This window comes from Lichenostomus cassidix, chromosome 4A (genome assembly GCF_008360975.1).
Source record: "Lichenostomus cassidix isolate B80296 chromosome 4A, HeHo_3.0, whole genome shotgun sequence".
NCBI lineage: Eukaryota > Metazoa > Chordata > Aves > Passeriformes > Meliphagidae > Lichenostomus > Lichenostomus cassidix.
In genome coordinates this window covers 4,269,557-4,293,586 of record NC_139485.1, presented here as the reverse complement: position 1 = coordinate 4,293,586, position 24,030 = coordinate 4,269,557, and the positions used below count along the sequence as shown (strand labels likewise).

Here is a 24,030-nt window from a genome sequence, read left to right as displayed (position 1 = left end):
GCCAAGAACTCACTCTGATAGCCGAAAGTAGATGGACAGCAGGTCCAGGCAGGAAACACCAGTGGTTCAAATGAGAAAAGACAAGCTATGGCATATGAGCAGAATTTCTGCTGCAGCAAAATCTAAAGCAAACATGATTGCACTGCTGACCAATGATTTAAGACTAAAGAAAACAAAATTTTCCTGCCATGTGTTATGTGTCCAAGCTTTCAGGAAAGCTGCAGTTTGTTCTTTATGCTCATCCCAACACCAAAAAGGGAACTGTCAAGGCATTGCCTGCTCCAGCTGTGACTTCTGACCCTCTGCTCCCTCCAGCTGGACAGCCCAGTGCAGAGCCAGCTCCTTTGGAAGTCTTTGGGCAGAGTTTTGAAGGAGAAGCTCCTCAACCTCACATTACACGGGCTGTTCCCAGCAAAGGAACGTCTGCTTGTGTGATCAGCAACAAGCACTAAGGAACACCAGATTGGTAGCAGCCACTGGATCACAGGAACTAACAGCTTTAGGCAATCACTGGCTACAAGAGAATAAGCAAGTAGTCAGCAGCTGTGTCCAAGATGGGCCTGAAATCCAGGTAGTCCCTTGTGAACTGGCAACACAGCTACAGGTCCACAGAAGACCAGGCAGAAGCTGCTCCTCCTGAAATCCTCCACACAGCACAGTGGGCTGGGAAGCTGTGTAAGCAGGTCCTGGCTCCAGCACCCTTCCTTTGCAAAGTCAGCAGTATGCCACAGTCCTGGGGCAAGGACGTCCACAGCTATCCCACATCTGGCAGGGGATTGGTGTGCCAGAACATACAGAGGGCCCAGTGCCATCAGCAGCATCCACCAAGCATAGCAGCTGCTGGGGCAGCCTGGAACTTGTGCTCAGCTGAGCACTCACCACTGATGAAGGGCTTTTCTTGGCTCCCTTTAGTCCTTACAAGATGCACAGAGATGCAGCTGTGGCACAGTGAAGGGTGATGCCCCATATCCAGAGCTGCAAAGCTCTTGGGGCCTCCAGAGATGTGGTGGAGCAGGCCTGAGTCTCTCGTGGTTGTTTGTGGAGAAGAAACTTCTCAGTATTGTGATCCATGGCTCCAAGGACACAATGGCTAAATGGTGTGAAACATGCTTCCCTCTGCAGGCAGCACTTCCTCACTGTGCCTGTGTCCCAAAAGCAGTGCTACTTGTCCCTCACAAGTGACATGCCTTGAAAGCAGAGGACAAATGGAACAGCATGGCTAGGGCTGTGGAATCACTTGGTGAGCTTCAGGAACCAGCACGTTACACACCTCTTCCTCCTCTGGGCAGCAAAACACTGTGAACTCTCAAGCAGACCTCCCATGGGCACCCCTGTGCCAGCAGAAACCAACAGTTCCTTATCCAGGTCACTCCAGTGCGCTGCCACTTGAGCTGTCACCTCACACAGCCTCTTCTGGAGTGTGGCTCTTGGAAGGCAGGTTGGGCCTCCCATAGCTGCAGGAACCTGCTACTTCTGCCAGAGTAGCTCTGCTTTGCTGCCTAAGCAGCAACGACACCCAGAGCTTCCCCTGTCCTATGATCAGCATACTACAGTCAGGGGACAAACTTTAAGAGTCTGGAGATGGAGGATGAGGTCTCTCATGCAAAGATCCTTGTTTTGGTTTCCCCTCCTTGGCACACCCTGGCCAGGGTTTTACACCTCATAAAATCCCAGGGAGGGCAGCAAAGCCCTGATCCTGCAATGCAGGTGCGTGTTGAAGCTTGATGCACTGAAGCAAGTCCCACCATAAGCTGCAGGCACTTTAACTACATCCCCCAGGTCACCCAGGAGATCATGGCTTACAAAAGATCAGGCAGAATGAGACTGCAGGTGTCCAAGGGCCAAGCGGTGTCTTGTCACTATGAGCACCTTCCATCCTGAGGGATCCCAAAGCACTTTGCAATCTTCCATAAGCAACTGGCTCAAGTTAATGATAGGAAATGGGGCAACAGGCAGCGAAAATCTCCTCTCCAGCTGGAACTCCATGGATGCAGAATGGGGTTATCTGGGACACAGGGTTGGCAACTCCCCAAAGCTGTAGTGAACTTTGGTAAGTGGTAGGACTCCAACCTAACATCGCAAGACAGAGTGCCTCCAGCAGCTCAGTGCTCCCTCAAGACCGTTCTAGGTTCAGCTCTGGCTGAAGGAGAGCCCACCTACAGCATCACCAGCACCACTTCCTGCAGCACCCTTCTTTGTCCTTGAATGTTTCCCATCCAAGCACTGACCTGGCCCAATCCAGATTAGTTTATGAGATCTGAGAAGGTCACAGCTCGGAGGTGGTGTGGGGCTGCAGGTGGATTGTCATGCCAAACCACGCTGTCCCCTAACCCTGTAAATCGAGCTCTCCGCTGGCAACTTGAGGATGTTAAATCCCTGAGTATCCTCGCTAAGAGTGTGAGCTACAGGCAGCACGCTGGCACCGGCTCCTCCCGTCTGGGCCCTGTGTGTCATAGAACCATAGATGTTAGAGATGGAGAAGCCCATTAGGTCCCACTCCGTCTTTTCCCCCCCGGGGGCCAGTGCAGGATTGTTCCCTAGCGTCTCCTCCAGTCCCGGGCAGGCAGCTTCCACCCACTGCTGTTGAGTCTTCCCTGTGTCTCTCAGACTGAGCTATGCAGGTCCCCTCCCTCCCTCCTACTCACTGTTCAGCAGGCTCTCGGGCCCCTTCTGCGTGTCCAGGTTGGGCTGGTTCTGTTGATTGTAAAATCGCAGCAGACACTGCTGGTTGCAGAAGTGTTTGATTTGCCCCCGCCAGTGGATGGTTTCCAGCAGCTTCCCCTGACGCTTGCAGGCATGGCACCGAGCTGCCTAAAGCCCGCATCAGCAGGAGAGAAACAACGAGTAACTAACCACACCCCCTCCGAGTGCAACACAACTCTCCAGTGAAAGGTGCACATCGCAAGGTGCTGTGAGCTTCCCCACAGCAGTGCCCTGCCAGTGCCAGCCAGGGACTCCAGCGGTGCGAACTTCTCACAGCAGCACTGGCCGCGGATCCAGCACTGTGAGCTTCCTCAGTGCAGTGCTCTGTCTGGCAGGATCAGCTGGGGACTCCAGCTACGTGAGCTTCCCCGTAGCAGTGTCCCGTCATTGCCAGGCAGGACTCCAGCAGTGCCAGCTTCTCCGCAGCAGTGCCAGCCAGACTCCAGCAGTGTGAACTTCCTCAGTGCAATGCCCACTTATCTGGGTGCCGTGCCCACCACAGCACTTAGCACAAGCTGCCAGTGCCAATACTGACCTTGAAGTACCAGAGCAAGTATTTGCTTTTGCAGTCTTCACTACAGAAGTCCCAGGTGCTGCCCTCCAGCTGCTCGGTGACCGCCCGCTGGCAGGTCTGAGAACAGTAGGTGCAGGTGATGCAGCACAGGCCCAGGTTCTTGGTGAAATCCTGTTTGTAAAGAAGCACACACCCTGCGGAGAAACAATAGGAGTGAAACCTTCCCAGGATGAACTGGGGGCCTCCCTGACCCAAACATGACCAGAATCCAGGTCTGCGGAGACAACAGAGCACACGCAACACACTGTAGGGAACAATCCAGCACTGGCCCCTGGGGCTGGGATAAGATGGGACCTCATGGGGACTTGCCATCTCTCACCTCCATGCTTCTAGGAAGAGTCTGACTCCAACCTCCTGTGTGCAGGAACCCAGCAGGCAGGGCAAGGCCAGGTCAGGCCAGCCCAGACGCAAGAGCGTAGAAGTGCATGATGACAGGAGGAGCGGAGCTGCCACCTGCTGTCTCCCCAGCCCCCAGAGAGAGAAAAGCTGTGAGAAGGCCCTCCCCAAGGACACAATGAACGGTAAAGATCTTGCCCTAGGGCCTGGCTGGACAGCAAGCCATCCCCACAACAGTCCTCCCTTCACTGCATGGCAAGGCTCTTGCCCCAGGGCCTGGCTAAGACAATCTCCCCTCTGTTCCTCTCCATGCTCTCTTCTCCTCCCCCAGCATGGGCTGGCATGGGGGATCTGCCTCTCCCATGCATTCCCCAAGTACCTTCACTGCAGAAGTTCTTCTCCACTCCGGAGAAACGGATCTTCTCATGCAGCAGCTTCTCCTGCTTGCAGTGTTCACACTGAGATACCACCCCACGCAGCCGCTTGAAGTCCTCGCAGCAGTCCTTGCAGCAGAATTGATACACCTTGTCCTGCCAAAGAGACCACAGCCAGGTCAGCCAAGCTGGCAGCAGGTTCCCACACTTCTCAGGGAAGCAAAAGACTAAAGGGTTGAGTCAAATCCCCAGCTCTCCTGGCATGGGATTAGGCAGGAGTGGTCTCCTCCTGCCCTTCTGACATCCTGCTGAGTATCAGGAGTGCAGCACTCAGCACAGTCTCCAGGCACGTCTCTGCAGCTAAGGCCTTCAGAGGACTGGCACAGGAGAAGCTCTCCTTAGAGCAGGGAGAGGAATTAACCCAGAAGTTCTCAGCACTGTTGACCTCTACCTCAACATCTCCTCAGGGGAAGTCCTCACCTGCCAGTCGAGGATCTCCGGCTTCCCGCTGAATAGATTGTGACAGTAATGGCAGTTGAGGTGGATCCCACCTTCTGGGCTGGTGCGCTGCAGGAGACAGAGACAGCTCATGGAGGGAGAGCAGCTGGAGGGCAGCAGGCACCTGCCTCATGCTGCCACCATTGCCTGCCTCCTCCATGGCCACAGCAGCCTGCCTGGCCCTCGGACCTGCTGCCACGGTGGGCCCTCAGTCAGCCCATCACATCATGTCTCAAGCTCCTGGAGAGCTGATTCTTAAGAACAATTTCACTTCGCTTCCAGTGTGCTGGGCCCAGCTCTTCTCAGCAAGGAAGGCAAGCTTTCAAACTGCCATGCCATTGGATTTAAAAACTTAAGAGATAGGGGGTTCTGCTACCTCTTCTGAGGTTCCTCTAAATATTCTTGAAGCACAGGTGCATGGTTTCTATTTTCAAGATAACACATCTTAAGAATTCAAGCAGCCTCTCATCCCATCTTTTGCTAGATTAATTTGCTAGATTAAACAGCATTTAGCATCTTCTCCACAATGCATTTAGCATTTGGTGTCTTGTCCACAAGGATATATTTATTAATAAAGTCATTCTTGGTTTTCTTACTCATAGCCTCAGATAAGGCATTCTGCAAGTCCCTCAGTACAAGCATTTTTCAATCCCATATTGAATTTTTGGATATTTTTCAGAATACGTCCCATTTTTCTTCAACATTGAAAATGATGTGGATGCTGGAGAACATCCTTCCTATCTGTGCATCATTCTAGGTAGCTCTTTTGCTCCCTGACCCACAAACTTTAACTCTGTGTTTACCTGCTTGTATTTGCCATAAATTAATCCTTCCCTGTGTGGCTGTAAACTAAGATGCTCACGCTGAAGAGTTTATCTGCTGTAATCCCAAGGCCTTTTCGAAATCCTTGCTTTCCCAGGACTTGCATCTCCACACTACTTGAGTAAGGCTGACACAGGATCTTGCACTGAAGTGTGCTTAAGCACACATTAGGAAGAACCAGCATTGCCAATCAATCCAATTGCTTTGCTTTCTGTGACTGCCCAGAACTCAGCACGGGCTAACACTTCACCAGTTTTTGTTTCATCTGCTAAATTTCATCATGCTTTGACTTTATTGCCAAATGATCGATGAAGATGTTGAAGTCCTTGGGCTTAATACTGATCCCCAAGAGGCATCTTGAAACATTCTCTGCAGTGTTTTTTCTTTGACAAGTGTGTTCTGAGATCTGCCAGCAAGACAGTTCCTAATCCAGCTATTTAACAAGTTTACTCATATTTACAATGCTGATTTTACATGGCAATAATTCAAGTTAGGTGAATTAGTGAAGTCCCAGATGACTTGAAAAAGGGAAACACTGCAACCATTTCTAAAATGGGTAGAAAGAAGCACCCTGGGAATCCTGGGTCCAGCTCACTGCTGTGCCTGAGAAGATCATGGAACAGATCCTTCTAGAAGCCGTGCTGAAGCACAGAGAAGACAGGTTATTCAACACAGCCAGTATGGCTGCACTGAGGGCAAGCCCTGCCTGACCAACCTAGTGGCCTTCTCTGATGAAGTGAGCCCATCAGTGGACAAGGGAAGAATTATGGATGTCATCTTTCTGGACTTCAGTGAAGTCTTTGACATGGTTCCACGTAACATCCTTCTCTCTAAACTGGAGAAAGATGGATTTGACGTCTGAACTGTTTGGTGGACAAGGAATTGGTTGGATGGTGACATCCAGAAGGCAGTGGTCAAAGGTTCAATGTCCAGATGGAGGTCAGTGAGAAGTGGTGACACTCAGGGGTCCATATCTTCATCAAGATCACAGTGGATCGAGAGCACCCTCAGCAAGTCTGTAGATGACACCAAGCTCAGCTGAGCTGAGCTGTTGAAATGCCTGAGGGACAGAGTGACATCCAGAGGGATCTGGACAAGCTCGAGCAGTGGCTCATGGAAATCCCATGAGGTTCACCAAGGCCAAGTACAAGGTGCTGCACCTGGGCTGGGGCAACCCCCAGTATCAATCCAGGATGGGAGGTGAACAGATGGAGAGCAGCCCTGCAGAGAAGGATTTGGGGATGCTGGTGGATGAGAGGCTGGACATGACCAGCCATGTGCACTCACAGAAAGCCAAGTGTGTCCTGGGCTGCAGCAAAAGCCCTGTGGGCAGCAGGGGAGGGGGGATTCTGCCCCTCTGCTCCACTCTGGTGAGACCCCACCTGCAGTGCTGCCTCCAGCTCTGGGGTCCCAGCACAGCAAGGACATGGAGCTGCTGGAACAAGTCCAGAGGAGGACCATGAAAATGACCAGAGGGTTGGAACAGTTCTCCCATCAAGAAAGGCTGAGAGTTGGGGTTGTTCAGCTTGGAGAAGAGAAGGCTCTGGGAAGAGCTTACAGTGGCCTTTCAATAGTTAAAGGGGGCTTATAAGCAAGATGGGGACACACATTTTAGCAGAGCCTGCTGCAGTAGGACAAGCGATAATAGTTTGAATCTAAGAGAGCATATTTAGATTAGCTATAAAGAAGTTTTTTACAATGAGGATGGTGAAACACTGGCACAGGTTGCCCAGAGACATGGTAGGTACCCCATCCCTGGAAACATTCAAGGTCAGATTGGACAGGGCTCTGAGCAACCTGATCTAGTTGAAGATGTCCCTGCTCACTGCAGGGGAGGTTGGACCAGATGACATCTAAAGGTCCCTTTCAGCCCAAGCTGTTCTATGGTTCTAGTCTTATGAAGTCTATAACTGTAAAAGCTCTGTAGCTACACTACTCACACTATTTGTGACCTCAGTGAAGGATTATATCAAGGATTCATAAAAAACCCCAAACAAACAAAATCAAAAAACTAACCAAACAAAAACCCACCAAACAACCCCAACCAACCAAATGCCTCCCCACCCCACTACCCCCTCCAAAAATCACAAAAAAACCAAACCAACAAAATCCCAAAACTAAATGCTGCAACTGCCAGTAACTAACTCTTACCTCTAGATTCTCTATGTTTTCTCAGTTGCTCAAGACATGTTCTGGCCTAAGTTTCTCACATCTTCCTGGCTGTTACTTTGCTCTTTGCCAACTGTACAAAACTAATATTCTTGAAGTTGCCTATGAATACCACAGACATCTCACATATGCTGAAACTTAACATCAGAAGATTAAAAATCACCAGTTAAGCCTTTGAGGATTATTGAACAAGAGGTATCCAGGCCTGCTAGTTGTAAATTTTTAGACAACACATTCTAGAAGACTTTTGTTTCTTGGTGACACCTGGCTGAGAGGGCAGCTCTGCCCCTTTCCACCCAACTATCAGGTATGCATTATGCTTTGCTGGCTTACTTGTGTTTTTGCTTGTGCTCTCTTGCACTTTATCTCAAACCACTCATGCAGCATAGCTGTGCACTGCCCTCCTGCTGGGCATAACCTGATAGACATAACCTGATATAACCTGATAGGTGAATTACAGCCCACCTTATCCCAGTGCAATGGAGTATGGGGGAGATAGGGCCAAGACTGAGATATGAGCAATTACAGTCACTGCAACTCCTGTGGCCCAGAAGAGACTTTCTTAGGAACCCTCCCTGAGGAACTCAAGTAAGGTGGAGGCTCTGCTAAATGTGAAAGGAGGCATGAGCTCCATGGCCCAGCCCAGCATGAAGGATATTTCAGTACCTGGAATTTGGTCCAGCAGCTGGGGCTGCAGAACTGGTAGACAACCCGGTCTGTCTTGTTGTAATAGCAGGGTTCAGATAAACTCTTTCTGCAGAAGCTGCAGGGTCTAGGGGGACCTGATGAAACAGATAGGAATTGGTGAGGACAGCAGCACAGGATGTGGGACTGGATTATGAGGATGGTATGCAAGCTACTCACTCATCCTCAGTATGTCAAGCTATTATCAAAAAGCAAGGGACAAGAACACCAGGAAACTAAAAGCACCAGATTCTACTAGGACAGAAACGTTTAACAGATGGAGAGCAGAGTGGTTCAACGGAGTGACCCTGGCTCTATAGGAATTTGGACAAAATAGGCTGCAATACTTGTCCCATTCCTGGACAGTCCAGTACACCACGTAATGGAAAGGGCAATGCCAGCACAGTCCAGCACTACAACTGCTCCCTGTATTCTCAAGAACACTACCCTCTGTATTAAGATGTCTACATGCTGCAAGGGTTCCTCCCTCTGCACTTCCACGTGTCTCACCGGACTCGTCCCCAGGCTTTTACCTTCTTTTCCGTCCCATTCACAAGCAATAAACAATACCAAGAAAGGAATTAAGAGTGGAGAGATGATGATTCCCCCTATACAGATGCTCTTACCAACTAAGCCTGACTGCTTCACTTTGTGGGAGGTAGTGCAGCAAATGGAACAGAACAGGCCCATCTTGCCACTGCGATCCACGTTGGGCAGCATGTCAAAGTTCTTGCACAGCGTCTTGCACCACATGCAGGGGTAGACCCGAGTGTTCTTCTGCAAACACAGAGCACAACAGAACTTCCAGGATACCACTGCAGCTGGCAAGGTCTAACTATTGCATCCCTCCCCACTCCTGTATCCACCACAGCACTGCTCTCCCGCAGTGACCACCTGATGCCAGGGGCAGGCTCACAGTCCAGATTCAGGTGGTGGTAGCAAAAAAATCTGCTGTGTGCCCACAGAGACTTCCCCTCACCCCAGGCAGCTACCTCTACACACCTTCTTGTAACTGTTGAGACATGCAGAGTTGCAAAAGCGTTTTTGCTGGCCTTCATGGAAGAGGTACTCGAGGGGCAAGCCCTTGTTGTAGATATAAAGTCCACAGTTGTCACAGCAGTTTGTTTTCAGCCCCTTGGTGGCCCGGAACTTGGTGAAGCAGGCGTCACTGCAGATGCGGTGAACCACGTTCCCATTGCTGACCTCATGCTGGATCTGCAGAGACATCACTGCTGTCATTCCCCAAACTACCACAGGCCTCCTTCCAATGCAGCTGTACCACTACAAGCACAGCCCTTGGGATAAAAGGCACTAAAACTCTGGGAAGAGCCATACTGGAAGCTGGTGTGGACTCAGGGTGACCTCCCTTGTTTAAGTCAGAGGAGCAACTGGGAGAGCAGAGTGGCAGGAAGCAGTGAGCCTCAGGGCAAGGAGAAGCTTGGGAGTGAGCCCAAGCCAGCTCAAGAGCTGAGGCATCACACCATAGGAAAACCTGGCAAATGCCCCGGTGTTGACCAGGACTAAGTGCTACAGGTCCTGAGCACTTAATCCAGCACATGAGAAGGACAAGGGATTTGTTTACCTCGCCAGGTTTGTGGCAAACACTGCAGCGGCTGGTGTCCGAGGCATCTGCAGACTGTGGTGCTGGTCTGTGCTGCTGGGCCTCATACAGGGAAAGGCAGACAGAGGTGCAGAACTCATGGAAAGAGCCACCTGAACCAATCTGGGCAACCACAGAGTCCTTGGTGTTCCAGATCTCCCTGGGGATCAGGAGGGGATGTGTTAGTGCAGGGACACATGAGTCCTGCCACAAAGGGATAGGATGGCTCACTGCAATGCACAGGAATGCACTGCAACTTTCTGGTGTCCCAAAAAGTTGGTAAGAACTGTCTCACAGCAGCTTCTGTCCTGGCCAAGAGGAGTGGTGTCTGAAGACGGAGCATGCAGGAGGTTGTTCTGGGAGGAGGCTGGAATATGGGGCACTAAGTCTGGGGACAGGCAGGGAATAGCTAGAATGTAAAGGGGCAATAGGAAGCAGCATGGGATATACAGTGTGTGAAGGAAGCAGCAGCTGGCAGCAGGCAGGAGTGATGTGGTGAACGAGGGCCATAGGAAGGGGACTGGCAGGGAGGGCTGTGGAGCAGGTGAGTGGGGTCACAAGTATGGGAGCACTGAGGAAAGGGGAATGAACACACTTTTTGCAGAAGGTGCATATCTTCTTGCCAGGTGGTTTTTTTGAGAAGGTGGTGAGACAGGAGCTGGAGCAGAAGAGCTGAGGAAGGCCTTTTCGCTGGTAGGCAGTCTGGCCCTTCTGCAGCGGGGTCCGGCAGTTGGCACATGTCATCTTGGTGAAGGTGGAGCGGGCGGCTCGCTGGGCCATCTGCGTGCGCAGCGACATCCGAGTGGAGCGCCGGGTACGGAAAGGAACGAAATCCTCGTCGTTGGGATCATCCACCATTGCGTCAGAGTCTTCATCAGAGACTGGAACTGCCAAACAGGAGAGGAACATCAGAAACCCCTCATTAGGAAGGGAGAAATTTTGCCATGAAACACACGCTGGGATTTTCTGAGTCACCCTTCCCAAGTCCCTCAATGTACTTTGTTCCTGTCTGGGTGGAACGATAAAGGGATCCTTAAAAGAAATTCTGTTGTAACTGGGGATGAATCAAGAGGTCTTTAAACAAACCAGGCTTAAGAACAATTCCTCTTGAGGAAGTCATGATATGCCAAGGTTGAGCAGAAGCCCAGAATGTGAACTTTTACTGCAGAAAACCCTCTAAGAACCATTAGACCTAAAAGGGAACAAGCTGATCACCAGATTCCAGCACAAGCAGGCAATAAAGGAGCAACACACAAATACTAGGGAATGGCAGGATGACATTCAACATCTCAAGGAACAGAGACTTCATGTACTTCTGCAGGAAGATCCCTAAGATGCAACCTTCCTTCAGACAGTCTGCTGTCATAGAGAGAAAGGAAGAAAGTTCCTGGGTGAGGAAATAGAAAATGGATTTCCTGGGAACACCCCCAAGTCTCATCCTGTTACTTATTGCCTGGTGCCCACACACCACTCTAAAAATACACCACCACTGCCTGCTTTGACCTAGGTGCCCTGAGAAAGCAAGGCAAGTACCCCAGGATGAAGACTAGTGGACTGAAAGCACCTGTCCTGTGTAGAAGGGAAGTCTGCACAGAAGTTCCAGAGTTCCCACTGTACTCACACCATGAACTGCCTGCCCACAATGGATCTGGGCCATTCTCTGTGGCAGAAAACAGGCACTGGCCAACCCCAGGTACTCACTGCTCTCAGAGGAGTTCACAATTTCAGGCCTGGCAGTTTCTGATCTTCTGGGTCGTTCACTTCTTTTCTGCTCCTAAAAGACATTCAGAAAATATTCAGGTTAACTGTCAGCTAGGACAACCATGGGTAAATATCCCAGATCATGGTGGAGTTCCAACTTCTGGGATTTGGTTTCCCAATACCTAGGCTGAAAATGGATAATTCTCCATGGATACCTGACCAGAGTTCACAAGACAGAGGAGAGGGGGAAGTGGGCTAATGAGAATGACATTTCAGCTGGGGATAGCAGGGACGCACTGAAGCCACATTACAGCACAGTGGCAGTGCACAGGGATCATTCTGTCACAGGAGTCATGCAAACTCCTTTCCAGAGGGGTGACAAGACAGCCAGTGTCCCTCACCGAGTCTGACAACAGCCAGCCACGCTCTATGCTCCTGTGACATACATACTTGACTGCATTCTCCTCACCTTCTCAGCTGGCAGCTCGCTTCCCTTCCCAGACAGGCTTTCTCCTGGAACAGAAGCACAGAAGAAGCTTGCATCTAACATCTTGCTTTTCTCCAACAGAAGAACGCAGGTGTTCTTCAAATGCAGTCACCCTTTGGGTCAGCCAGCACGTGAAGCCTCAGCCTGTCCTGGCTATCAAGTATAGTTCTAGTGGTGATCAGACACAGGAAGGCTCCTAAACCCACCACCTGTAGTTGCAGATTCAAACACACAGCCTGGGAAGAGCCCTGTAAGGGGGAGACCTCCCTGCATGGGGGAGGCAGGTTGGCTGGGCAGTTACCTCCAACTGCTTCTGACCAAGACTGAGCATCTCCTGGGGATAGCCAGCCTAGGCAGAGGAACTTTGCCTACTGGAAACACCTGCTGGTGACCTTCAGTCTGGCAAAGACCCCAGTGATGAAGAGTGTGAGCTACGCTGATGAGCAGCCACAGCTTTACGGGCGAAGCTCCTCACTGCTGCAAGCACCGCAAATCAGTTAAAGCCATGAACACCAGAGCAAGAGCTTGTGCACACCACAGCATTATCCCTGTACACAAGAGGCTTTGCCCAAATCTAGACCATCAGAAGAGTTGGCAATTGCCATAGCAGGGGACAAGCTGGAGTGCAAAGCAGACTTCAGCTTCAGCAGTGTGTAGCTGGATGACCTCCTGAGCAAAAGGAAGCCAAGTTCTGCTGAGCCAACAACTTACCTGTTGGTGGTAAGGCTTCCTGTGCTTTGAGTGCACTGTTTTCTTTAAGTGAGTTCTTCCCTTTATCATCCCCTTCCTTTGCCCGGTTTTCCTCCATGGGCTCAGGGGGCAAAGCTGCAGTTTTGTTGTCTGGGCTCATTTCTACCTCTGCCTCTCCTGCCAGCCCCTCCCTCTGCACAGGTGAGCTTTTCTTTGATGCCTTCAACTTCATCTTCTTTGTTTGTTTAAGACTGAGTTGGGGTGGGGGCATTGTGGGGCTCAAGGACTGTGCTGTGCTTTCTTCTGTGACTGGGGCACTGCTGAGGTCCCCAGAGTCAGCAACAGGTTTTGGGGGTGATTCAGGGGCATTGTCAGCAGACAGTGCAGGAATAGCAGCAGCACCATCTTCCTTTACATCCCCAGAACAATTTATTGCTGCATCCTCCCCTTCTTTCCCTGTTTCTGGAACAAGGGCTTCACTAGACAGTGCAGAGGAGTCTGCTGGTCCATCCTCCACGTCCTGGGAAGGTTGTGCCTTACACAGCCCATCCAGACCCTCTGGTTTATCTAGTTCCACCACATCAGCAGTTTTACCCAAGTCATCAGGTTTCTCCAGCATATCCAAGACACCAGGTTTATCTAGAACACGGTCATTTGATTTATTTAGTTCAGAAAGACTGTCTGCTTTCACTACAACGTCCAAGTCCTCATCTGCAGTCATCTGCTTGGATTGATCCCAGCCAGGGGGCTGAAGAACTGAAACTTCCTGGGTAGAAGCTGTTTGGGAGCCCAGGAGATCCTCACCAAACTCCATGTCAGCGGGGAGATCACCAATGAGTGGTTTGTCAGGCAAGGACAGGGGGTCCAAAGATCCTGAAAATTCACTGGAATCCATTTAGAAGATGGCAACTGGAAATGAGAGAGAGACTTGCAAGTTAATGAAAAGCAGTTTAACATAGAACATGAACTGTCCACTTTTCTGAACACTCCTGGAGTAAAACAAGGCCCAGGAATGCTGCCAGGCCATAACCAGTATGCCAGACACCAGCAGGTCAATCACCTCTGCTTGTGAGAGTCAGCAGCAGGATGCAGCAATTTGGTATAACAGACCTTTGGGAACTCTACAGCCCTCATACACCTCACCATGGCACAGCATACAGACTTGCTTATGCTAAATGACACAGTGGGGTATCAGAAATTACTTAAGCACCAATTAAAGAGGCTCCACATCAATGTTTTGTGGTAATACCCCCAGCCCTGCCTTCTTCTCTATCCAAATAATCTGGTCTGTCCTTTCTCCTGATCTGTTCTTAGGGAGCTAACACATTTTCATTTTTAAAATATCTTTTTTCTCTAAAACAGAGGTAAAAATAACTCCTTTCAAGCCCTGAACTCTTGAGTTTTAACAAGATGACAAGATGCATTAATCTTGTCAGACAACAGATAAAAACAATGTTATAGTATAACTACAACTACTGCATAGCCCCAAAACTACATGGGCTAGTATTCAGACACAGAACAACTGGAAAAGCTTAAGTTAGAACTAGGAGGAGTTCTGGAGAGTGGAAACAGAAAGGGTAGTAAAGCCCTGACATTAAATGCAGTCATAAGAAGAACAAGTAGCAAGGTAGATGCAAGCATGCAATGCAGAGTCAGGAGAAAAGACCAGTGCGACTTTGCAGGGCACCAACAGTGCACTCGAACAGGAAGGTGTGATGCAGGCTGCCAAACTCAGAGGGAAAGTTACAGCCCAGCTCCTCATGGTTGACACTATCATAAGATAGAATGTTCAAGACTTCGAGATGAGGCAAGTAATATTGTCTAAAAGTGAATTATATCCCCACAAGGAGATAATGGTTGACAAACCCGAAGAGAGAAAGGGAGCGGGAGCTGGAGTCTGCAAGTATCAAGGCAGTGTAAGACTTAGAGTTACATCATGTCCCCAAACAGGCTCTAAGCAGACAATACAAAAAAGGCACTAGAATCAAATGATGTGGCAACAACCTATCCCTCCCTATCAGAGTAATTCCAATTCTAAATTTAGCACTGTTTTAAGCCCTGAACCAGAAGACTTAGTACTCTTGTCTATTTTGGCTTACAGTGGGCATAACTCATCTGTATCAATGAAGGAGGAAGGCTGAAACAATTTCACTGATGATAGCTGTTTAATTCTTTTATAATATCCTTCCCTCTGAAAGGACAAGTTCTCACTCACAAATGGTTTCCTTAGAACTAAACAGAACATACTTGGACAGAGAATGGACCCAACTTATGAAACTTATTCAAGCAGGAATTTAAGGAAATCATACCCAACAACTGGATTTCAAAGCCGCTGCCTCTTTATTTTATCTAAATACACAGTAATGTTTTCTGTTTCCTGGTGGCAGATAAATCACTGTTCCCACAACCACAAACAGAAACTAAAGCAAATGTAATCTTCAGAAATGCTCAGCAAGTTTCACCCCTGAAGACTTTGCTGTTTCTGTTCACTTTTATTTACAAGATGAGACAAAACTTTTAGAATAAGCCAATTCCAGAGCAATAAAGGATCTAATACATGTTTTAGGGTGGTTGACAGAAATAAGAACAAAGTGAAATAGAAACAAAGACATCTGAAAGAAAGGTCCTAAGGATTTGAAGCAGATGAGAACCCTTCCAAGATGATAAACAATTTTTTTCAGCTGCTCAGAATACAAACAACGTCTTCTGCTCAAAGATATCCCCCACCCAGATTTGCAGACAGACAGCAGACCCTACAATAATAAGAAAAAAAACCCCTCAAACCATCCAGATGCAGAAGGAAAGTTTATTTATAGGTATACTTAACAGAGCTAACATACTCAGAATCACCTCAGACACTTTGCACAGGTCTGCAATGAACCACTAAGGTGACACTCCTAAAGCATCACCACTTTCAGCTGGCCTAGTCTTTGGTAGAAACAGATCCTGGAAACCTTTGGAGCATAAGAAATCCATTTGGGCATTCCCTCCCAGAGGATAATGCAAGCAACAATCTATGAACTTGTCATGCAACTCATGTACTCTACAAGTGGACCAAAGGCATCTGGTTTAATAGTTTACACCTTAACACTACTTTCAAAGTTTGGGCATTACAATGCAAGACAAAGCTCTGACAAACTTAATGGGAACATCACTGACCAACAGAAAAGTCGTAAATAGAACACGCATTCTGCAGATTAAGACAACTCCCAACTATTCAAGTGTGGCTGGGACAGACCTTTGTGAAGAGGCAAGGCTGCAGTAGGAGCACTCATTTGCACACTCTGGTGGCAAGCACAGTCCTGACCCCTCTCATCAGCTCAGTCTGAATCCCCCCAGCAGAACAGCTCACATATTCTGGCGAAGGAACCAAAACTTCTGCTTAGGATGTGCAAAGCTAAGGACTACTGCAGTCAGTCCAATGAAAGGACCATGTACTCGAATATCCTGTTCCTATTCACACCAAGAATGGATACCTGGGGAGAGAGTGTAAGAAACACAACTAACAGGAAGTTCCTCTTCAGCACATCCTCCAATCAAGGACTCAGCTGCTGAAGAACCATTTGCCTTGAGCTGCATTGACAATGTCTGTACTGGGCAAATCCTCTGTGAATCTGCCTAATCCCACTTTGAACCAATTTATATTTTGGACCTCCTAAAATTCCAGTGGTTTTAAGTTCTGCAGCTCAACATTTAGATTTCAGAAGTATTTCCCTTTTGTTTATTTTCAGCCTGCTGCAGCAGAGCTCCAAGAATGCCAACTCCTGATGTATTTAAGAGAGTCTGGAAAAGCTGATGGAGTTAAGAGTTAAGGCTGGACCCAAGGTGATGCTGACAAACAGTCTGAGTGGGAAAGCACAGAATGTCCCTGACAATGAATTCCTTAGAGTGGCTTTCAAATACCAGCTGATAAGGATGAGGAAGGCAGCTCTCAAAACAGGAAATAATGGTACTTTCCAGTTCTGTAGCTTGCTCTGAAATCAAACTTATCCTGAAGAAATTAGGGCTGTTCAACTGCAGTAAGGTAAGAAGCTCTACTTTTATCTGCCCCAGGCAGTCAGATTCGCCTGGGCCTTCTGCTGAGCTTCACAGTGAGTTAAGCTGCCAACAGAGCATGCACTTTATCTCTGGTAAAGTCTTTTCTCACTTTCTACAACAGAAACAGAATAGCTTATTGTTTCTGGCAGATGCTGAAATGATCCACCACAAGTCATCACCTCTCTTATTCCAGCACCAGCTAATGCAGAGCTCAATCACTGGGGTCTGATCACCAGTCTGCTTGAGATCTTCCTCTTTTCCAGCCACATTCCTAGCAGTGAGGAGAGTATTCTACAGTATGACTGGGCCAAACCAAGAGGAGGCAGTGTGTTGAAATCCTGTACTTTACAACAGATACAACTGCTCCATTGGCCATTTGGGAACTCCTTACATAGGAGTAAGTAGTCCCTGGAGTATTCAGTAACAGATATATTCTTGGGAAGAATGAGTTCAAGGAGCAAAGTCGCTTGCACAACAGTCTGCAGCAGAATGCTTCTCAGGTAGCAAGCAGGAGTTTCCAAAGAAGTGATGGGACAGCTGAAGGTCCTCTCCGAGTGTGCAGGACTGGCACAGAACACAACACTGACTGCCACATCCAGTACCTGTGACTACCAGACCTGCCCAGCCGTTTCTGCTAAAGACTGGGGCACATGGCATCTCTCAGATTTGGAAGATCAAAGTGCAACATCTCTGCCAGGACACTTGAGCACATTCAAGTGACTACCTGGGACTTTATCCAGCTTATTAAAGACATCAGTGGTGCTGTAACTCAGGTAACCATTAGCAGGGGAATAGGTGGCCTACCTACAGAAATGAGGATCTACCGTCCAACATTTAATTAAAAACAGACAGCAAGAGAAAATGCTGTTGTTACTCCCTCCCGATGAAGTGAATATCTCAGAAGTCTTTACTGCCCATAAAAAAATCTCACAGCCATGTAGTTACTGCTTTCCCCCAGTAAAGGAACAGCAACTACTTGGGCATCTTTCCTGGACTTTTGTTCATTGATGTGGATTCAGATTTTCAGTACTTTTGAAAGTTGAAGGATTTATCTTTTTCACTATTAGAGATCATTTGATATATGAAAATAATTAACTAGTACCTACAAAAGATACTTAAATCAACATTTCAGCCACTTCCCTGCTACAAGGCGTGTAAGACCTGAGCAGAGTTCTGGAAGAAGCTTCTATTTTTATGTGCCAAATTTTTGAATAAACAGTAACACCCAAGCTAGTACTTCTCAATAAAAACAACAGTGTCAATACATAGTTCAATCAACAAAACATTAAGAAAGTAATACCATGTCTTACCAGCATGGCTTCAGTCACCATATCTTCATTAATAATATTATACCTTGCGTGGCAAGTAGAGCAAAAGCCACCATCACTACTGTGACTTATCTGAGTTTATCCGGACAGCTGATCGCTTTCCAAATTCAAACACTGAGAACCTTCATTACATATTGGCTCACTCATTTTAAATCAAATGAATTTACAAAGAATCACCACTGCTGTGGCCCAGGTTTCAGTCCAGTCAAAATTCTCCAGAAATGAGCAGAAAGGAGTTTGTTATTCACTAGTGTTTTTTGAGAGGCAGCTCTCTGAGCTGCAAACTCAGTCTTCAAAGAGCACGAAGCCCACTTGGCGACATTCAGTACAGTGCTACTAGCACACAGTACCCTGTCAGATCATTACTGTCTTATTGTTGGCTACTGTCTACACTAGATGACAGTTATTGGACAGTTCTACTGTTTCAAATTAAAAAAAAAAAAATTAAAAAAAAATCTGACAAAGTAATGCAAGAATCCCACTGCTTTGTGAATCAACCATGGCTTGGAAAAAACCTTCCAGCGCTAAACCTGTTTTGTTCAGTGACAAGAGATGGGGAGACATGACCCATCTCAAAAAAATCACAAGGTAAGAAGATCTACAGCAGACAACTCTTTAGAGATACAGGCAAATGCACAATCTCAAGTCTCCTGTAAATTCCTCAAAGGCAGGAATGACCAAACTGGATTTTGAGCTTGCATTCCAGAAACTTCATCTCAGTTTCAAGACAGTGCAAGAAGGACAAATTTCAGAAATCTCACAGAATTGCCTGGAATTCAGTTTACCGGGAGACTCCCTGCAACACCTAAAATACAGCTCACAACATTCTTCAATCTCAGCATTATCTGCTGCTAACCATAGCAGTAAATTCTGAGACAATGAACAGGAGCATCCAAAATGCCATCCTGGCAGCAGTTTCAAATGGCTTGGATCCCCTCACATCTTCTTGTAAGACCATGATCCCCCCAAGCACTAAGTGTCAAGGCTTTGCAACAAGAGAAAGAAGCAACAAGTCCAAGTACACTCTTAGCAGTGCTATCTCGAGAGTAATGCAGCTTCAAGAACCAACTCCACTTAGTGATCAAGTCCAAGAGAAAATTCTCCTGGCATTTGTACAGCCAAAATAGTGTTAAACACAGGGGAGGGTGGTGAGTGGGTAAAAAAGCTTTGGAAGTACTATCAGAAGCACAGCAAAAAAGGCTTGGAGCTGTACAGCATGCTTGAACAGCATGTGTTGAAATTGCCTTAATGATACTAAGTATTAAGACAACGATAAGAAAAACAGAGAGAAGACCTGGAAGTGGTAAAAAACATATGGTCCTCAGGTCTCTCTACCTGTTGCCCAAATGCTGCAGGAAGGCATCAGAACGCCTGACAAAGTCCTGACAGGTCCCACAAGCAGCTACAGACAGCTGCAGGGGACAGCTGCATGGACAGCAGGTGACTCTCCAGAGGAGTGCTGCAGCCTGGGAACAGGCCACGGACTCCCTGAATGTCCTGAAAACCCAACTGGACAAAGCCCTGAACCACTTGGCTTCAAGTCAGCTCTGCTATGAGCAGGAAGTCAGTTGGACCAGAGACTTCTAGAGGTCCCTTAGAACCCAAATCTGTCTATGGTTCTGTGAATAAACCTTACTGCACAGGAAAGAGACAGAAGACAAAAGGGCAGAGTCTCTGAGAGGATGCATCTTTGAAGGCAAAACATCTAATTTTTCTGAAGAGGCCTTGCAGAGCCAAAATACTGGAAACACAATGTGAGCTGTCTCCTCTGCCTCACAGACAGTCCCAGATCCCTCCAGCAAGGTGTCTGCCACCAAGGCCCTGGAAAGGCATCTCAGCATTGGGAGGCTTCACCTCACTTGCAGCTGTACAAACTGGCCCTGGTTAATGCTGTGTTGAACAGAGTAATGTTTCACCCCATCCAGAGACCAGCTGCTTTCCTTTTGGGCTGCTCAGGGCTGGGCCAGCAGAGCAGGCTCATAGCAAGTGGCCAGGAGACACCACCAGAGCCCATGGCCAGCAGGACTGGTGAGGATGGTCTCAAACACTGCCCTTTCCTGATGTGTGCCATCAGCAGAGAAAGAAGCTAACAAAACACTCTACTGAGACTAAAATACAAATCCAGTGAAATCCTGCTAGCACTGCCTTTCCTAAGCTGACAAATGCATTGTCACAGCTGTAGCCTATTCCATACTTCCCTTGGATTGCTTTCACCATAACCCTTCTGTATCAGAGTTGTGCACTCCAGCATCACTGACCACAACACATCCAATAGAGGAATCACACAAGGGGCTTTGCTCCCAAAGTGAGGGCATGGGCTCAGCCTTGGGCCCTTGCTCTGGCTGTCAGAGATGTGGAAGAACCTGGTGTTACTGTCATCCTCCAAAGCAAGGGCGCTCACTGTGAGAGGGATGTGAGCAGGTGCAGAGAGAAAAAGAGGTTGTGCAAATATGCACTATGGAGCTGTGAGGTTCAGGTTAGTCATTACAGCTCCACAGGCTGTGGATATTCCTTTAATAAGGCTGAGCTCACAATAACAACAGGGCTATGCTCTTATCACCAGCTTTGATCCCAGGATAGGCAGGGTTAGGTGAGAAAATGCAGATTAAAAGTTTTCTTGGGGATTGCAGCTGCAATGAAAGGGAAAGAAGTTACAGCCTAGAACAAAAGCCATAGCTGGAAGCACAGCAGGAGAAGAGGAGAGCACAAATGAAACAGCTCTCATCCTCATCAAAAGAGACTCCAGGAACCATTCCTCAGCACTCAGTTGAAAATCCTACCCCCCACCATCACCTGACACAGACCACGTCCAGCGCTACCTCTGCCCACACAAGCATATCTGACTGCCAGGGCCTTTTCCCATGCCAGGCACACACCACAGCCAGCTCCCAGGCCTGCCTCTACAAACACAGGAGGTGCTTGATGCTCCCCAAGACACCTCGTTGGCCACCAGCTACACTGCTCAGGTTGGGAAGCTTCAGCAGACTGGGGCCTCCCCCAGCAGCCCCAGGCAACTTCAGCACCGTGAGGCTGCACTTTTCTCTCCTGGGGCCAGATCCTCGAGAGCAGCACATGGTGTCCTGGGATACACACATCCACCAGGCCCTGGGGAGGCTCTAGACCCTCAAACAGCGGGAAGGCTGTCAGAAGGGTTGGCCAGTTCACAGAGCAGCAGCTGCTGAGCCCCACAGACTTTGCTCCTGCGTGTGGTGACATCAAAAAGGCTGAGCCTTTATGTCTCTGTACCATAGGGACACAGGGAGAGCCAAACCCGGGGGGATGCTGGGGCAGAGCTCTGGGGCAGAGGGTGCCACGGGCTGTTTGCTGCCGCTGCTCACACAGCCCTGCAGCAAGCACAGGCCACGAACCCTGGGCCCAGCCTGTGCCCAGGCACTGACACGGCTGGGGGGCACAGCCAGCCCCCACCCCTCCGGGAGCTGCCCCCACACCTCCCCGTGCCAGCCACCGAGGCAGGGATGGGGGTCAGGCTGGGGCTCCCCATCCATCGCAGGGGGACCCAGAGACAACCCCCTGCCACAGGGAGGAGGGTCTCACCGGGGTCTCCATGGGAGCGGGGTGGCGATGGGGGTCAGCCTGGTGGCTTCCCCAGCCACAGAGGGAGGACCCAGAGCCAAGACCCCACCCCAAGTGGGGCAAGGGTCGCACGGCCTCCCCGCACTGCAGGGGGCACGGGGTGTGCTCTGCACCACGGCGGGGACGGGGTCAGATGGGGGCTCCCCATCCATCCCGGGTGAATCCAGAGACCAGCCCACCGCCAGAGCAAGGGGCGCACAGGGGTCTCCAGGGAACCGAGGCGGGGATGCGGGCGAGGCAGGCAGGCTCCCCAGCCATACCGGGGGGTGTCCAGACACCACCGCCCTCCCTGCACCGGAGAGAAGGTCGCACTGGGGTCTCCATCGGACTGGAGCTGCACCGGGGTGGGGGTCAGGCTGGGGCTCCCCATCCATCCCGGGGGGACCCGCAGCCCAGACCCCCCAAAGGGGCGAGGGTCGCACAGCGCTCCCCCTCCCTTCGCCCCCCGGGACCCGCCGCAGGGCGCCCCCAAGCGGCCGCCACGGGGAGGGGGCGAGGGGCGCCGGCCACGCCCCCTAGTGGAACGCCGGCCACGCCCCCTCCCGCAAGGCGCGCGCCCCCCCTCTCCCCGGGGGGCTCACCCACCCCCCCCACCCCCGGTACCCGCGCCGCACGCGCCTGCCCCTCCCCCTCCTCGCGGGGCCGCACGGCCGCCCCGCGGCCCCATCCGCACCTCCCGGGACGCCGCCGGGGCGCGCCCGCGCCCGCCGCCGCTCGTACCTGGCTCCCCCGGTGCTGCGCCGCCCGCTCTACCCAGACCCCGGACTCAGGTCGCGGCCCCTTTAAATGGAGGCGCCGCTCGGAGCCCTCAACGCGCTGCAACCCGACGGGGGGGCGGCGGCGGCGCCCTATTGGCTGCGCGGAGCGAGGGACGCGCTCCCATTGGCAGAGATGGGGCCTGGGCTCGCGAGACTCGCTCGCGGGCGGCTGCCGCGGAAACGCGGAGCGGAGCCATCAGCGCGGGATCGGCGCAACAGCCCGGACCGCGCCGGGCGGCTGGAAAACCTGGGGCGGATCCGCATGGCGGAGCGGGTCCGGGCGGGCGAGCAGCACGGAGCCGGGCGCGGGCGGCGGCCGCGGTCTGGCGGCGCACGGCGGTGTGCAGCGGAGGCTCACGGCGGGGGGCGCGGGCCGGAACGGGGTGCCCCGATTCCCGCCGATGCCCTCGCGGCCACCCGCAAAGCGCGGAGCGGATCGCACGGAATGGGTTCCCCGCCCCCCCCTTAACCCTCTCGCTGCCGCTTCGCCCGGACCTAGCCCCGCTGCCGTCCCGGGGGGCCCGGCCCGGCCGCGCCGCCACGGCCTCTACCTGCCCGCGGGGGGACCCACCCGGCCGAGCCCGGGCGCCGCCACCGCCTCCCCGAAGCTGGAGCGTCTCCCCGGGGCGGTGAGTGACAGCGCGGCCGGGCGGGGCTTGTGCGGGGACCCGGGACGCGGCACCGCCCCCGGGAGGGACCGCCTGGGCCGGCACCCCCAATCCCGGCACCGCCTTCACCCGGGATCGCCCGCACCACCTCGCACACTCCGGGATGCTCTCCCCCAGCCATGAGAGCCCCCGCCCGGCCTCGCCGCTCGTGGCACCCCTGCCCCTTTCCGCCTCCATCCGTGCCCACCACGCTGCTGCGCCCCGCCAGGCTTGGCCCCCATCCCCGGGGGCACCCTGCCGGCGGGACCCGGGCCCCCTCCATCGCAGCGGGGCACCATGGAGCTCTCGGCTGCCCCACACCCCTGGGGGCTCTTCCATCATTCCCGCCCCCGGGAACCTGCCGTTTCCCAGCCTGCGGGCACACAGGGGTGCCGGGGCTGAGCGTGGGCTGGAACCGGGGAGCACAGGCGGGAGCGGGCGGCGGAGTTGCGGGCACGGCGGCACTCCGCACGGGCTGTGAGCCGCCGGGGGCTGAGGGGCCGCGGGCACGCCGCACCTGCACCGGTGAGGCGGCGGAAAGCGAGAGGGTTTATTGCGAGGCGGTGAAACGAAATCCGCCCGAGGCAGGATGCGACCGCGCTCCCGGAGCGCCTGGTGCGTTCCTAGGGGCAGAGCACGGGGGAACCCTTCTGCCGAGCCTAACCGAGCCGAGCCGCCTTCCCGCCCGCAGCGGGGCAGCGACGGGAACGGTGTCCGGAAGACGAGGGAGAGCCCGCGGCTGGACGGGGCAAGGAGCCGGCACAGGGCGGGAGGGCACCTGGAGGAGAGAGACCGGAGCGGCACACGCCGGCCCCCCGGCGCTGCCCGGGCTCCGGTGCTCACTGGCCAGGGCGGAGAAGCCGTCCCGGGCGCACGTCGCGGGGCGCGGCGGGGCGGCACGCGCTCAGCGCCGCCGCTGGCCCTTTAAAAGCGCGCGGCCCCCGCGCGGCCGCACCGCGCCTGCGCGCCGCGAGTGGGGTGGCTCGCGGCGCTCCCTTTGTCCCCCGCTCGCCTCTCACCCAAGCTT

General features: G+C 51.6%; 1 protein-coding gene across 5 annotated transcripts in view; it reads right to left on the bottom strand.

Moving 5' to 3' along the window:
• The window catches only part of ZMYM3 (zinc finger MYM-type containing 3), a 31,942-nt gene extending 8,931 nt beyond the window's left edge, over nt 1-23,011 (bottom strand). Inside the window, exons 1-13 of one of the 5 annotated variants that reach the window (XM_085060198.1) lie at nt 22,928-23,011; nt 12,660-13,547; nt 11,931-11,974; nt 11,462-11,534; nt 10,356-10,647; nt 9,743-9,920; nt 9,163-9,375; nt 8,787-8,937; nt 8,143-8,258; nt 4,468-4,554; nt 3,993-4,143; nt 3,239-3,411; nt 2,646-2,811 (exon numbers count right to left, since the gene is read on the bottom strand). In XM_085060198.1, coding sequence (XP_084916324.1) covers nt 2,646-2,811; nt 3,239-3,411; nt 3,993-4,143; nt 4,468-4,554; nt 8,143-8,258; nt 8,787-8,937; nt 9,163-9,375; nt 9,743-9,920; nt 10,356-10,647; nt 11,462-11,534; nt 11,931-11,974; nt 12,660-13,533 — 2,518 coding nt within the window. In that variant the 5' untranslated portion in view covers nt 13,534-13,547; nt 22,928-23,011. Of the gene's footprint in view, nt 1-2,645; nt 2,812-3,238; nt 3,412-3,992; nt 4,144-4,467; nt 4,555-8,142; nt 8,259-8,786; nt 8,938-9,162; nt 9,376-9,742; nt 9,921-10,355; nt 10,648-11,461; nt 11,535-11,930; nt 11,975-12,659; nt 13,548-22,318; nt 22,506-22,851 lie in introns of those variants that run through there. The other 4 variants (XM_085060199.1, XM_085060200.1, XM_085060197.1 and 1 more) reach the window with 4 other exon arrangements.
• Nucleotides 23,012-24,030: the final 1,019 nt, after the last annotated feature.